Genomic DNA, 12,740 nt, shown 5'->3' with positions numbered 1-12,740 from the left:
CAATAAGTTTTAGATCAATTTGTAAGCTAAACAGGTTCAGAGAATTACTTGCTCAGGCAGATCATAAGAGTTCAAATTGCCGTATTTTATATAATCAAGGGCTGTTCAGGGAAAACTGTAAAAAACAACCTCAAGGCAGAGTAAAAATCACTTGTTATCGAGTATCTGATATTCAGCTTACATCATAAACACCAATGGAGAAATATATCCTATCTTTAAAAATTATAGAATGTAAATTAAAAAAACTTATTTTCTCCATTCAGTATCTGCCAAGTAAACAATATCTTCAAGTTGTCATCATAGCTTGTCAACATTTGAAACCTAACAGCCATAAAACATGATATAGGAAGGAAACTTTTTTTCTTCTCTCCTATTTTGGAACAAACCTGTTTGACCTCAGTAAATAATTTTAATTCTCTCCATTTGCAAGCATATGGATTTTGCTTTGCAAGCTGAATGGCTGCATTCCTATAGTCATGTACAGATTGGTAAGGATTGGTATCAATTCAAAAAAAAAAATTATAGCGAGATATCTAAATGAAAAGCAATTTCAGCTGACTTTTTAAATTTATTGGGTATCATACCTACAGATACTGAGATAATTAGCACTTGTACTTCTAACTTGTTATAATTTAAATTGTTTGTGTTAGTATTTTTAGGACTTCATTTTAAGCACAGTAATCTGATAAACGGAAAGTACTTGCTTCTTAGGTAAACAAAACATTGAAACTTGATGATGAGCTTTTTATTGTAAACAAACAAGTATAATAAATACTTTCAGGTAAACAGATAGTTGTATTATAAAGCTTGTAATTATGTAGTCCTTTCTGTGTTCTTGTTAAAGGAGTTTAAAAGTGGGATTATAGTCTTTAAATGCAATTATATCAAGGAGAGATAGGCTGCCATTGAATGCATTAAATGTACATATGGATAGTTTTCTTCATGAGTAGGCTACTGTTATGTCTAAAATTTTGTTATTCAATTTAGGCATAATATGACAGGTGATACATGTCATTGATTATACCAAATATATAATTGTTTTTAAAGTGATTAAATTGATTTTCCAGTAAGTGACAGAGCCTTCCTCAATTAAGAAAAAAGTTTCAAAAGGTGCAGTTTCAGAAAAGAAATGTGTTTTGCTATAAATTAAATTGTACAAGTTGACAATTTGTGTAGTACATTAATAGGATAGTAATTAATAAGTGAAAATACTGAAATAATGCTTTCGGATGTGTCGTGGTTTTATGGAGTATAAATCAATTTCGAATATTTCGAAGGAGAGTTAACATTCCCAATGGTAAACTTTGAGCCTTTATATATACATTATAAAAAATTAGAAAAATTCTGCTATTTCATATTAAAACCATGTCAAATACCCATTTTTTCTGCCAAAAATTTGACATAATTCTTGAACGTTTGCTAAATTAGAGGAAATAGCGCTAAAGTGCAATATTCTGCATGTTGCAATCTGAAACGATTACAAGGAAAAACATGATTGCTCCACGTGACTAATATATCCATGATACACGTGCATGATTGTAGCATATGTAAAGGAAACTTTTCTATTTCTACCTACAATCAATTCTGCGAAATCTATTTATATACAATGGCAGTCCCTGCAATTTAGAAAAATATAAAATCACAAATCTATATTTGTATTTTTAGTCAGAAATATATTAGTTGAACAAGCACAATGTAGTATTGTCATACAGAAAATGGAGAAGGATATATATATATGGAAAGAAATAATAGAGTTAACTTTTTCTAGATAGTAATTTGAATTGTTTCATTTTTGATTTAGGCCTACTGATAATATTAACCAAATATAGATTTTTCACAGTCAGAATTTCTTAGATTGGATTAAATAATTGGAATTAATCTTCAAGAGATAGGGTTGAGGATTACCATCTTGCCATTATTGCTGATTTTATTTTGGGTTTCAAATTCAATGCATGATCATGGAATTGTTTATGATTTGACGTATTCAATCTCCCAGTGTTATTCAGGTTTATATAATCCTATAATATAGAATATAATTGTCCGAGGGTAAATCTGGTACTGAATGTATTAACACTATCACATGTTTGCATATATTTCAACATAGCATATTTCAGAATTAAAATTGTATTTACTTTATTGTTAGCTTTAGTTTGGAAGCGGATGCTGATGTATATGTAGATAATGTTAGTTAAAAATGAGAACTGGAATAGAGTAGGCCAGTAGGGCCTATAATGTGCTTTTAAAATTTCAGTGCATTGATTCATGTAACCATAATATACAAATTTTGAATATGTATACTTTTAAGCATAAATGTTTTTGCACACGAAATATTCCTGTGAATTGTTTTGTTACATTTTTTTTTATTGGAGTTGTAAAAAGATACGTTTTTTCCGCCAGCTAATCATCAATCAATTTCAAATTTAAAGTGCTTGAAGGTGGAAAAAGATGCTAGACATAGAAGACTTTTACTTTTATTGTTTGAATTTTTTCTGAGCCCTACAGGACCATATATTTTTAACAAAATTTTCGTGTTTTGTTTCAATTCATGGGAGCACCGTTTTGGCATTTAATCTTCTTCTCCATATATTTAAGCTTTGCTCTCTTGTTTAAAATATAATTGAGCGGAATCCGGTGTCTAATTTAATATTGATCCACCTACTTACCGGTATTTCAAATTGCTGCAATTACTGGCTTTTTTAAAATAAAGGCAATAAATGATTTACCACTGTATCATTAGCAGATCAATACAGAAACCTTGAATCTAAGCTCTGCGAAGCAAGGTCACATAAACAATCAAAGTGAATATTAAACTTCACTCAATCTCATTTTTTAACATCTGCGCTGGTAGCGGAATATTATTCGGGCTTTATCAATTAGGCCGCTATTATGTCAACTTTTTTGTAGGACCTGCATGGTTTTACATGTCAGTTATTAATGAAGCAATATCTAATTCTTTAGCAGTGCTAAACTGCTAATGTGCCATTCATCACCATGCTCTACTAATATTTTAAGACTGTCTGTATTCAGCAATCTATTTTCCGAATTGCTGTTTTAGCATGATTGTCTATTTATTCTTGCTCTTTTTAATACTATCTTGTTCAGGCATCCTTTTTGCAACAAACGCATACTGGTACGAAGTAGGAAGTATCCCAATAACTCAATATTCAAATATGATGAAATTTGTGATATTCTCTACTTGCCAATTCAAAAATTAATATTGCAATCATTTCACATAAACACATCCACAAAATCTATCTATCAATTTTGAACTCAAACCGTTGATTGATTATATCGGAGATTAGGCTGCATGTATATTTTATAGACACCCCCATATTCAATATCTTTCCTTCTTTCAACAGACGGATATCTGTCAAAGGTTACTCTTGTTCTTTTTATCTCTTCAAAGGACTACCAGCTTGTTATTTGCTTTATTTGTTATTTAACAGTTTCTTTTAATTTATGTTCAATGCATGAAAAGATTGTGTCTATTGTAAATAGTTTGATAATATAGAAATATTCCTAGTAGTTTAGTGGCCATAACTAAGTAACTTTCAAATGTGAATAAATAGGAATTATCGAAAGTTCAAAATTTTTTTCTGTATTCCTGAAGTATGTGCACCAAGATGTCGCACAACCAGAACCCTAACCTGGTACACAACCTGAGTTCCGGTTGTGCGCCATCTTGGTGCGCATACTTCAGGAGGTCCATTTTTTTCAATCATCCGACACGAGTGTGCGCTTGTCTGAAGACAATTTCATAATGAAAACAATAATGAAAGTATAGGGTAAATTCTCTAAAATTTTTAGAATTCACAAACTCATGTTAGCTATAGTAAGGTATATTAAGTTAAAATCCATTATATATTTGTATCTACAGTTATTCATTCAATTCTTACCAGACAAATTTGAATACTCTTTCCAGAACGAAATAAACCCAATCTTTCCTTTTTTTAGTATTTTCTTATATGAAACATTAATGTGATAAAATATTAAAAAGGTATAATTAGTTCAACCATAATATTGATTTATCTATTTATTGGTGTATATACCTACTTTAGTAAAACTTTTTGCAAAACCAATCTGTGCACTTACCGGTATATATGTCATTAACTCATAAAAGTGCTGCAATATAAACTTTCAATCTTGCACTGTTGCGCAATACTTTCTCTGTTAAACTGTTTTCACCTACAGAGTAAGGTTATAGGTTAGTTGCACGTGGCAAACATTTATTAGATAAATTAATTTATGCACAATAGGTTTAAATGCTCCATATCAAATGCCTCGGGCAAGCCAATGGCAATTTATAACCATATATAACTGGTTGTTTTAATACTTTAAATCGGTATAGGTTTTGGAACTAATGAATATAGCTTAAATTTCAAATTGTAGGAAATATATTTATAGATGAAGGCCGTGTTTAGCTGTTTCTTGTGAAATTACCATTTTACATTTAAATTGTTGTTAATGTCAGATTTCATGGCACTGTATATCATAGTTTAGCTGCAAGCACTTCGTTTTTGTTTTTAAATCAGAATTAATTGGCATTTTAAATTTTAAACAAACTATTTGGTTATAGACTTGATTTGCTATGTTATCTTTAAATTATTTGTATCTTTTTCCTAGATCGTTCAATTTCCAATTTTTGATAATAAAAAAATTTGCTTCGTGTAACCATCTATCTGCATACTTGAAATAATAACTTTTAGTTGGAAAATTGCAAGCTATAAAAAATGTATGTTTACAAATGTGGTGCCTTCTTCGGTTCTTGCAATTTTATAGGTTGTTGCCCAAGTATATAATGTAAATGGAGCCTTGTGTTGCAGACAGTTCACAATGGCAGTTGGAAGTGCAGGAAGGCATAGATTAGGAAATTGTGTACGACAGACTATAATGAAAGCTAGTAGCGGCAAGATGGCTTTTTGATCTTAATTTGAGTTATAAATATGAATGGTTAGAATTTCCATAAACTTTTTGAACAATTTTCTTAGACTATAAATATATTAAATGGTATTCAAAGTTTTTCTGAATCCCTTCATTATGTCGATTTTTCGATTCACTCCATTTTTTATGGGTAAGTTTGATGAATTTACCAGTCTGTACCTTACAGTTGTTACAAATATAAAGACTATCAATATGACGATCAAGTGTTATATTCTCCTGGTAGCCAGTACCTCGTTTTTGCAAGTCACTTCAACCATAACATTATATCAGTTAATATAGATATAGTTGTGCAGCATCTGTATGGCATTATTTCATCTGGAAACTTTTTTTTAAAAAATTTTGTTCAAGTTGGAATGAATAATTTTTCAAAATCAGAAAATTTTTTTAGTTTGAATTTTGCATCTAAAATAATTTTGCTACACAAGTGATTCAATCAAAATGTTCTGAATCTAAATTGCTTCTAAAGGAGAATTCTAGAATACCAAGATACATTAATATAGCTTAGGTATAACTGGTTACTGGTAATTTTACTAATAAGTTTTTCTTAATTCTTTTTCAGATGCGAATGACAATAAAAAAAGAATCAGATCGTTTACAAATTCATCTCTTGATTTTGTGGAAGATTTCTTCGATGAATCATACTCGTTTGAAAAAGAATGGGAGGTAAGCGTACTTTGTATTTTGCTAGTTTTTGTTTCCAATATTGCTCATGTTCTCTATAAACTTTTGTCTAAATTTGAATGAAACAAATCAAAATATTTCATTTTTAACTGTATTTTTATCAGTAATTCCTTACAGCGAGATTACTATTAAGGTTACTTATTTTCATATTTATTTTATTTATATTGAATCGTATTGATCATAATTTAATTGGTGTGTAATTATAACAGTGAAGCATATCATTAATTGTAACAAGTAAGGTTGTAAAGCCATAAATATTACGAACCCTCAACTTTCAGCACGGCCTCACAGGTTTCGTAATCTGTCCAAGCTTGAAGCAAGTTTTAGATTTGTATTTTTATTATTTTGCGTTCAAAACCAAAAATGACTCCTTGAGGCAGACATGGCTTCGGACACGAGTTTCCAGTTTTGATCAATGTCAAAACGAACTTGTTTTTATGTCTTGTGTGATACGGCATATCGGAGCTTTTATGTCAGGTCCTTTTATTGTATATTTGTTTTCTAGGGCAAGACACTTCAAATAGAAATAAATTAATCAAGTGTATATCCTGTTGTTATAGAATATGGTTTATACAAATTTTGTATATTTACTTTAACCCATATGTTTTCTTGAACAAATATGGTTCCGAAGTAAAATTTTATACATTTTAAAAATGAATCTCATATGGTTTATATGCGATTAAACTATTATCTACAATCATTTTTATATTTGAATTGCAACAATTACTTTTTGAAAAACAAAGCACGCTTTAAAACTTAAACGTTAGCATCAAAATTTGTTATTATTACGTTCATAACACATCAATGTCATGCGACCTTGTTCAAGCAGAAACAGCTTAAAAACCGTCAAAAAGTTGATAAGTGCCATTGTGAGTTTTTCAAGTACCATTATGTCGTTCATTGTATTGTATACTTATTTAAATATCACCATAATACTGCATACTTGTGGAGATGTACGACTTATATTTAGGTTGGGTTTTTTATGTATCTTCAGTATTTATTACAATTGTATGTATGTAGGTACCGTATGTTGAACTGAAACCTGGAAGATATAAATATAGGATTGGATAGTTAAAATCTGCTTATTTAAGGATCACTGTCTCGCAGAGGAAATGTATGGATAAAATGTACGAGGCATCTTACCTTGTACGAAAGTTTATTTCGCTGCATTGGCACATTTTCCTATTTTTGATGTCGGTGTTTTTCTTGATGATAAACAGACGTACACGAACAGGCCTCGTTCGGCTACTTTTTCGAATCAGATCCTGGGCTTATATTGTCGTTAGTAGTCGATTTTCGTTTTCCTTCGATACTTTTAAAGGGATTCTTAGCTGTCCATGCGATCTTTTCCACAATGTTATAGACTTTTTTGCGAAAAAAATCATGAAAAAAAACAAACAGAAAGAAATAGAAGTTACGTCAGTTTCAGAAATTTTTGGGCAATATTCTAAAAATCGTAATGTTGTCCCTTTTTCTGATAAAAACGGGAGGATTCCTGGCTATGCGTTACTGGAAAGAAGAACAAGTAAACCATCAGTAAGTTTATTATTAAATTCACTTCTTGCTAGTTTTCAAATATTTTACTCCCTTCTTGCATTCTGTTTGTGGAAATTTACCAGGTTGGTTTGCTGACGCAGGTTCGTGCGTCAGAATGTGCAAAGTGCACTTCACATTAAGATCAAAGTGCAATATAGCTACTGTACCATAGTCCAAATCATGCTGTCCTATTTTATCTATCAACGATTACAAATTAATTTATATTGTTTAATGACTTTTTTCTGAGTCGTACACTATGAATAACAATCTGTACAAGTAGCCACTGACCTTGTAAAGAGCTACTATTTTTGCAACGACCATGATCTTACCTGTTCATCAATTCACCCAATTTATTACACCATGGGTGATATTTCTTCTAATTTTCATAACAAAATGATTTTTTATATTATTTATGAGTGGAAGTTTTCGTATCTTAGGAATTTATTGTCTCCTTTAGTGGTTTTGTTAGACAACGGATTTCAATAGGTTTACTTCAGTAGCATTGTTTATAACCATTCCACAGCTGGTCTGTATCATTCAATTTTGCTGTTATTATTTAGTATAATAGAGTTATTGAAATCAAAGCAAAAATAGCTTTAATAAGATTCTTTAAGTTTGCATTGGATCATGGTTTACTTTATAAAAAAAATATACGTTAGTATAGAAAATAAAACACTAACAAAAAAATTCAAATTTCACAAACCAACGTAAAATGAACAATTAGACTTAAGGTAAATTACGTAATGTCTAACTGTCAAAATGATTCAAATAAAATACTAAGTCAACTACATCATACATATGCAAACATACCTCCATGTCACACCACTTTTTGTGTTATAAATCATCCAAAATATGCTGCCTTTTGCAATTACGTAATCATACCAAATTACTGCATGATTTATATAGAATAGAATTATATATACCGTACTTCTGCATTGATGGATCCCCTGCTTTTCTTCTGAAAAAAAAATAGAAATATCTAAGCAGGATGTTATTAAATTAAATTTACAACTTTAATCGGTTTTTATTGACAGATAAAAATCTGCTGATCTTAGATAAACTCGTTTAAACCTGATTTTAATATTATGACACACCCCTGAAATGAGGTAATTCATGAATTAATAGGATAAAGGTGACTTAATAAATCTTGCTGATATATATAAGATAAGCTTGCAACATGGTTTTAAATCTATGTTAATTGTTGGTATGGTATTGGTACCGTGATTACTAGTGAGTTATGTTTATGATTGCAAAGTTCCATCACTTACTACAATCTCCATGTTGTCAGGTATTTTCGGAGTTTTTCGTTTTGTTTTGAGTTTTGTGTTATTTGATCCATTTAGGAAAATGCAATTTGCAAACAAACAAATAGGAGTTCCTTATGTATTAGTGGCGACATGAAGAGGTCTTGTTTGAAATTTAAGATGTGCAAATGTGTCTGGAAAAACTAACTTATGCTGTTATTGAAAACAGGTTCACTGGAAAATAAAACTATTTAACAAAAATACAAAGGCTATGTGCAATGTGTTTATGAATAACTTTGCTAATATGTTATTCATACAAGTTATTCAAAAAAACAAGCTTATAAGCTTAATATGTCTTTGTCAAAAATGAATGTCTTATTTTTTCATTTCTGTTTGTTCTATCACAATGAAGTATTTTGTAGATGCAAATAATCTTTGAAATTGTTAGTTACATACAAATCATATTTTATGGGAAAATTGTCATAATAAAGTTTAGTTTGAGTTTTTAAAGTGAACATGAGTTTTTTTTGAATTACCTAACCCTCCTATTTTCTCTTGTAAAGTATCTCACAAAATATAGATGTGCTATATTGTGGAATGTTATTGTTGGTACGTCTTGACCCATTCTCCTTTTTTTTTCATTTTTGTTCCAATTCGGTTGTTTCAGATATAAGCAATATTGGTTTAAAATTCAGGAAAATCAGTATTTTAGATAATATTTTACTTAGCTTTGTGGTGGACTTTGGACTGTGCGGCATAAACTGTAATTTTTAATCTGAATATAAAAACTCGAAAGGTCATTTTGTCAGATTTTGATGTCAAATTATCCCATGTTGATATAACATAAAATAACATGTTTTCAGTAGAGTGAGGCTTACCATAATTTTTAGAAAATAAAATTGTGAAAAAACATTTCCTGGGAATTCAAATTATGATTTTACCTAAATTCGCTTTTTCCTCCTTTTTTTGATTATCCCTCCGATCAGAAGTAGTAATCTTGGAAAGAATTCCTCATAAAGTGAAATTCCTGATAAAAATTTTACATTATGGAAATATAAGTTCAGTTACAATATGGAAAAAATATGTTTAGTCCAATTTTTATCATCAGAAACTCGTCTCCTTCGGAATTTTTCGCCCATCTTTTGGTAATGGAATGTATGTATGAAAAGCCTCTTTCCCTCTAATACATCTTGTTAAATTATTAGACATCTTGCGATTTTTTATTTTTATTTTGACTGTGTTAGCTTTGTTTAACGGAATATTTATCAAAACAATCTTAAGTTTTGTAAATTTCAATTAGCATCTAAGCATCTTACTGTACAGTCACACAAACGTATTTCTGTAACGTTTCTTCTGACAATATTTCAACCTGAAATATGCTATATGTCTGAAGAAAGTCTGACTAAATTTTACAGAAGTATATTTTTGTTAGTGTACTACTGAACTGAATCATATAGAATAATATAACTTATTTTAGCTACAGCATTGTTTACATATCCACCAGTGCACAGGCATAAACGAGGGCCCGCATGATGCAACAATAATAATATCACAATTTTTTGTTCAGATTATCAGTATTCAAGAAGCAAAGAGAAGATCAGTTTCTACCAATGCAATAGAACTTGCAGAAGCAGATGATTCATTGGTTCCAGAACTTGAAAAACCAAGCAATTTATTGGATGATGCTATGTTGTTATCGGTGAGTGGAAAATGATGACTTTAATAATGAGAAATTTTGACTGTGGTCTCTGTAAAATTGTTTAAATAATATTTTTGATCTGATATTCTGAAAAATGAGAGATCAAAAATCATATGATATTGTTCCGATATGCTATGAAAATGTGGTCCCACAAAGTATAAAAAAACAGCCAAATTTTTTAATAAAAAAATATCGGGTTACATAAGACCCAATGGAAACTCTAATAAAATAAAGAAAGTAATTGCCTACTCTTTCCGTCTTTACGTTTTGGAAATATGGAATCGATTGCTGCCTTCGTTATGGTAAAAAGCGATTCTTATTCCCAACAACAGTTATTTAATCCATATGTACACTTTGTGTGTCCAAAGAGTAGAATTTTAGATGCAATGCCTTCTGATAATGTATGTATGTATGTTTTGCAGCATGCTTTAACAAATTAAGTGAAGCGTAATTAGAGACTTCCAAATTATTTTGCCTGAAGGTATCTCAAATTAATGCAATTAAAAAATCTGTTTATAAATCTAAATTCTTATTTGGAAATGTTGACTTATTTTGAAATCTTGCAATGTCCATATGAAATAATGCGATTTTGGCCCTTTCAGCCCTTGGTCATGAAGTTTCATCCCATTTGGGGTAATCGTTGTTAGGTTAGAGCAACGGTGCACAACCTGTGGTCGTCGTAAAAAAATAATGCGGCCGTCCACATACAGAATCCTATAAACAAAAAGACAAAAAAAAGTTCAAAATATAGGATTTGGCGGCTATGCTGGCGTATATTGAAGCAATGCTGAAGCACTGCAAAAAATTTAGACGACATGGTGCGTCACAGTCTGGATGGTGTATTTGCTGTTGGGGAAGAAAAATCCGTTTAAAATGCGAATATTATACATTCAAGTAGTCCTACATACTTCATAATTGGGCAGACTGCACCTCGCATGGGTCAAATACGCGGTTATGACGCCATAAAAGCCAAAAAAAAAATTCAACTCCCTGGAGGCCGTATTGAATACAAATAAATGCAATGTGGCCGCAAATAGAAAAAAGTTTGTCATTTTCCTCCACAACTAATGGGCCAATCTTTTTTTTTCAAAGAATTTTAATGTATTAATGTCCTAATGATTCTGTAATAAGCAGAAAACTATGCCGAAACATCCTTTTATGTATGACTTATTATTTGAATAAGTATACCTTAACCAAAAATTTCATCTTTTTTGCTATTTTCTGTTACAGTTGTGCAAAAGTCTTCCAAACAGATGCGTAGGATACTCATGGTCACCAGTCTATACCACATACGATCATGGAACAAGTTTAAGGACACTCTACAGAAATTTATCAAATTTTGATGCTCCTGTGGTTCTTGTTGTACAAGACTCCAATGATCATGTAAATTGGGTTAATAATTACAGATTACAATTTATTTTGACGTTACCTAGTACATCAAGTATTTTTACGTTACCTAGTACTAATGAACAGTTTTTTCAAGATCGTACAGAATGCTTTTCTGAAATTAACATATTCTGTTAGATATTTCAAACTAGTAATAAAGTGTTTATATAAATAAATTTGAACAAAAACCTTAGTTTTGATACATTTTTTGTTTTCCAATGTAACAACAATTTATATTAAAGTTTGGGTTTTACTCAGTTTTGAATCCTATTTGAAATAGTTTTTCGAGTGTTTATATGAGGTAGTAAACCAATGTGGTCACTCAAAACAGTGTTTCTCAAACTATGCCCTCGAAATCCCAGGCGGAACTCCAGTGGCGACGAGCAACGGCCTTCACTAGAGGTATCATTTGCGAGGGCTACGTTAATTTAAAATAGATTGACTGAGTTGGTTAATTCTTTTACTGTAATGCAAGGATTTGACTGATATTTGCAATCGACATGATTTTCAATTTTCTTTCTAATTAACATTTTTTCTCTTATTTTTAGATATTCGGAGCATTATGTTCAAATTCTCTCCACGTTAGTGACCATTATTACGGCACTGGTGAATCATTTTTATTCAAAGCATCTCCACAGTTTGAAGTTTACAAATGGACTGGAGACAACAGTTTCTTCATAAAAGGCAACACTGATTCATTTACAATAGGAGGCGGAAAGTATGTTCATTGTTTAATTGGAATAGCATTGAGTTGATTATGTTGTTAAGTTTGTATTTTTCAGTCTTTAATTAGACACGAATTGATTGATCGTTTTGATAGATATTTGTTGTTGTGAAAGAATCCATTAATTGAACTAATGGAAATTCTCCAAATATTCAAATTTTTTGCACTTGACATTTTTGAAGCCACTAAAAAGTCTAATGTTTTATTTTATTTCAAGTTTTTTGAGATATTACGGGACCCTTTATTTCACCAAAATTTCACTGTTTTATTTTAATTTATGGGAACACTATTATCTTACATATGGGAACAATTTAAGTGACATTTCAACTTTTGTGTCAAATTTGAGCACTGGATTCTACTTTTTCAATTCAATTTATCAACTTTATCAGCTGAAATATATCCAACTCAAGGAAATTAGATACTTTTAGAAGCTCGTACTTTCCATTTCGCATCACTTATTATTTTTAGCAGCGCGTCTTCCTTGCTCAAATTACCTACTTTGTCAATATTTACAACATGGGAAAAGTAG

General features: G+C 30.5%; 1 protein-coding gene across 2 annotated transcripts in view; it reads left to right on the top strand.

Annotated features, from left to right (window-relative positions):
- Positions 1-12,740, top strand: part of LOC120331894 (oxidation resistance protein 1-like) — a 44,036-nt gene that overhangs the window by 27,624 nt on the left and 3,672 nt on the right. For both annotated transcript variants that reach the window (XM_039399061.2, XM_039399062.2), the window contains 4 exons: positions 5,501-5,604; positions 9,970-10,101; positions 11,332-11,484; positions 12,036-12,205. In XM_039399061.2, the coding sequence (XP_039254995.2) occupies positions 5,501-5,604; positions 9,970-10,101; positions 11,332-11,484; positions 12,036-12,205 (559 nt within the window). The remainder of the gene's footprint in view (positions 1-5,500; positions 5,605-9,969; positions 10,102-11,331; positions 11,485-12,035; positions 12,206-12,740) is intronic.

This window comes from Styela clava, chromosome 6 (genome assembly GCF_964204865.1).
Source record: "Styela clava chromosome 6, kaStyClav1.hap1.2, whole genome shotgun sequence".
Classification (NCBI taxonomy): Eukaryota; Metazoa; Chordata; class Ascidiacea; order Stolidobranchia; family Styelidae; genus Styela; species Styela clava.
This window is presented reverse-complemented; position numbering and strand designations above follow the sequence as displayed.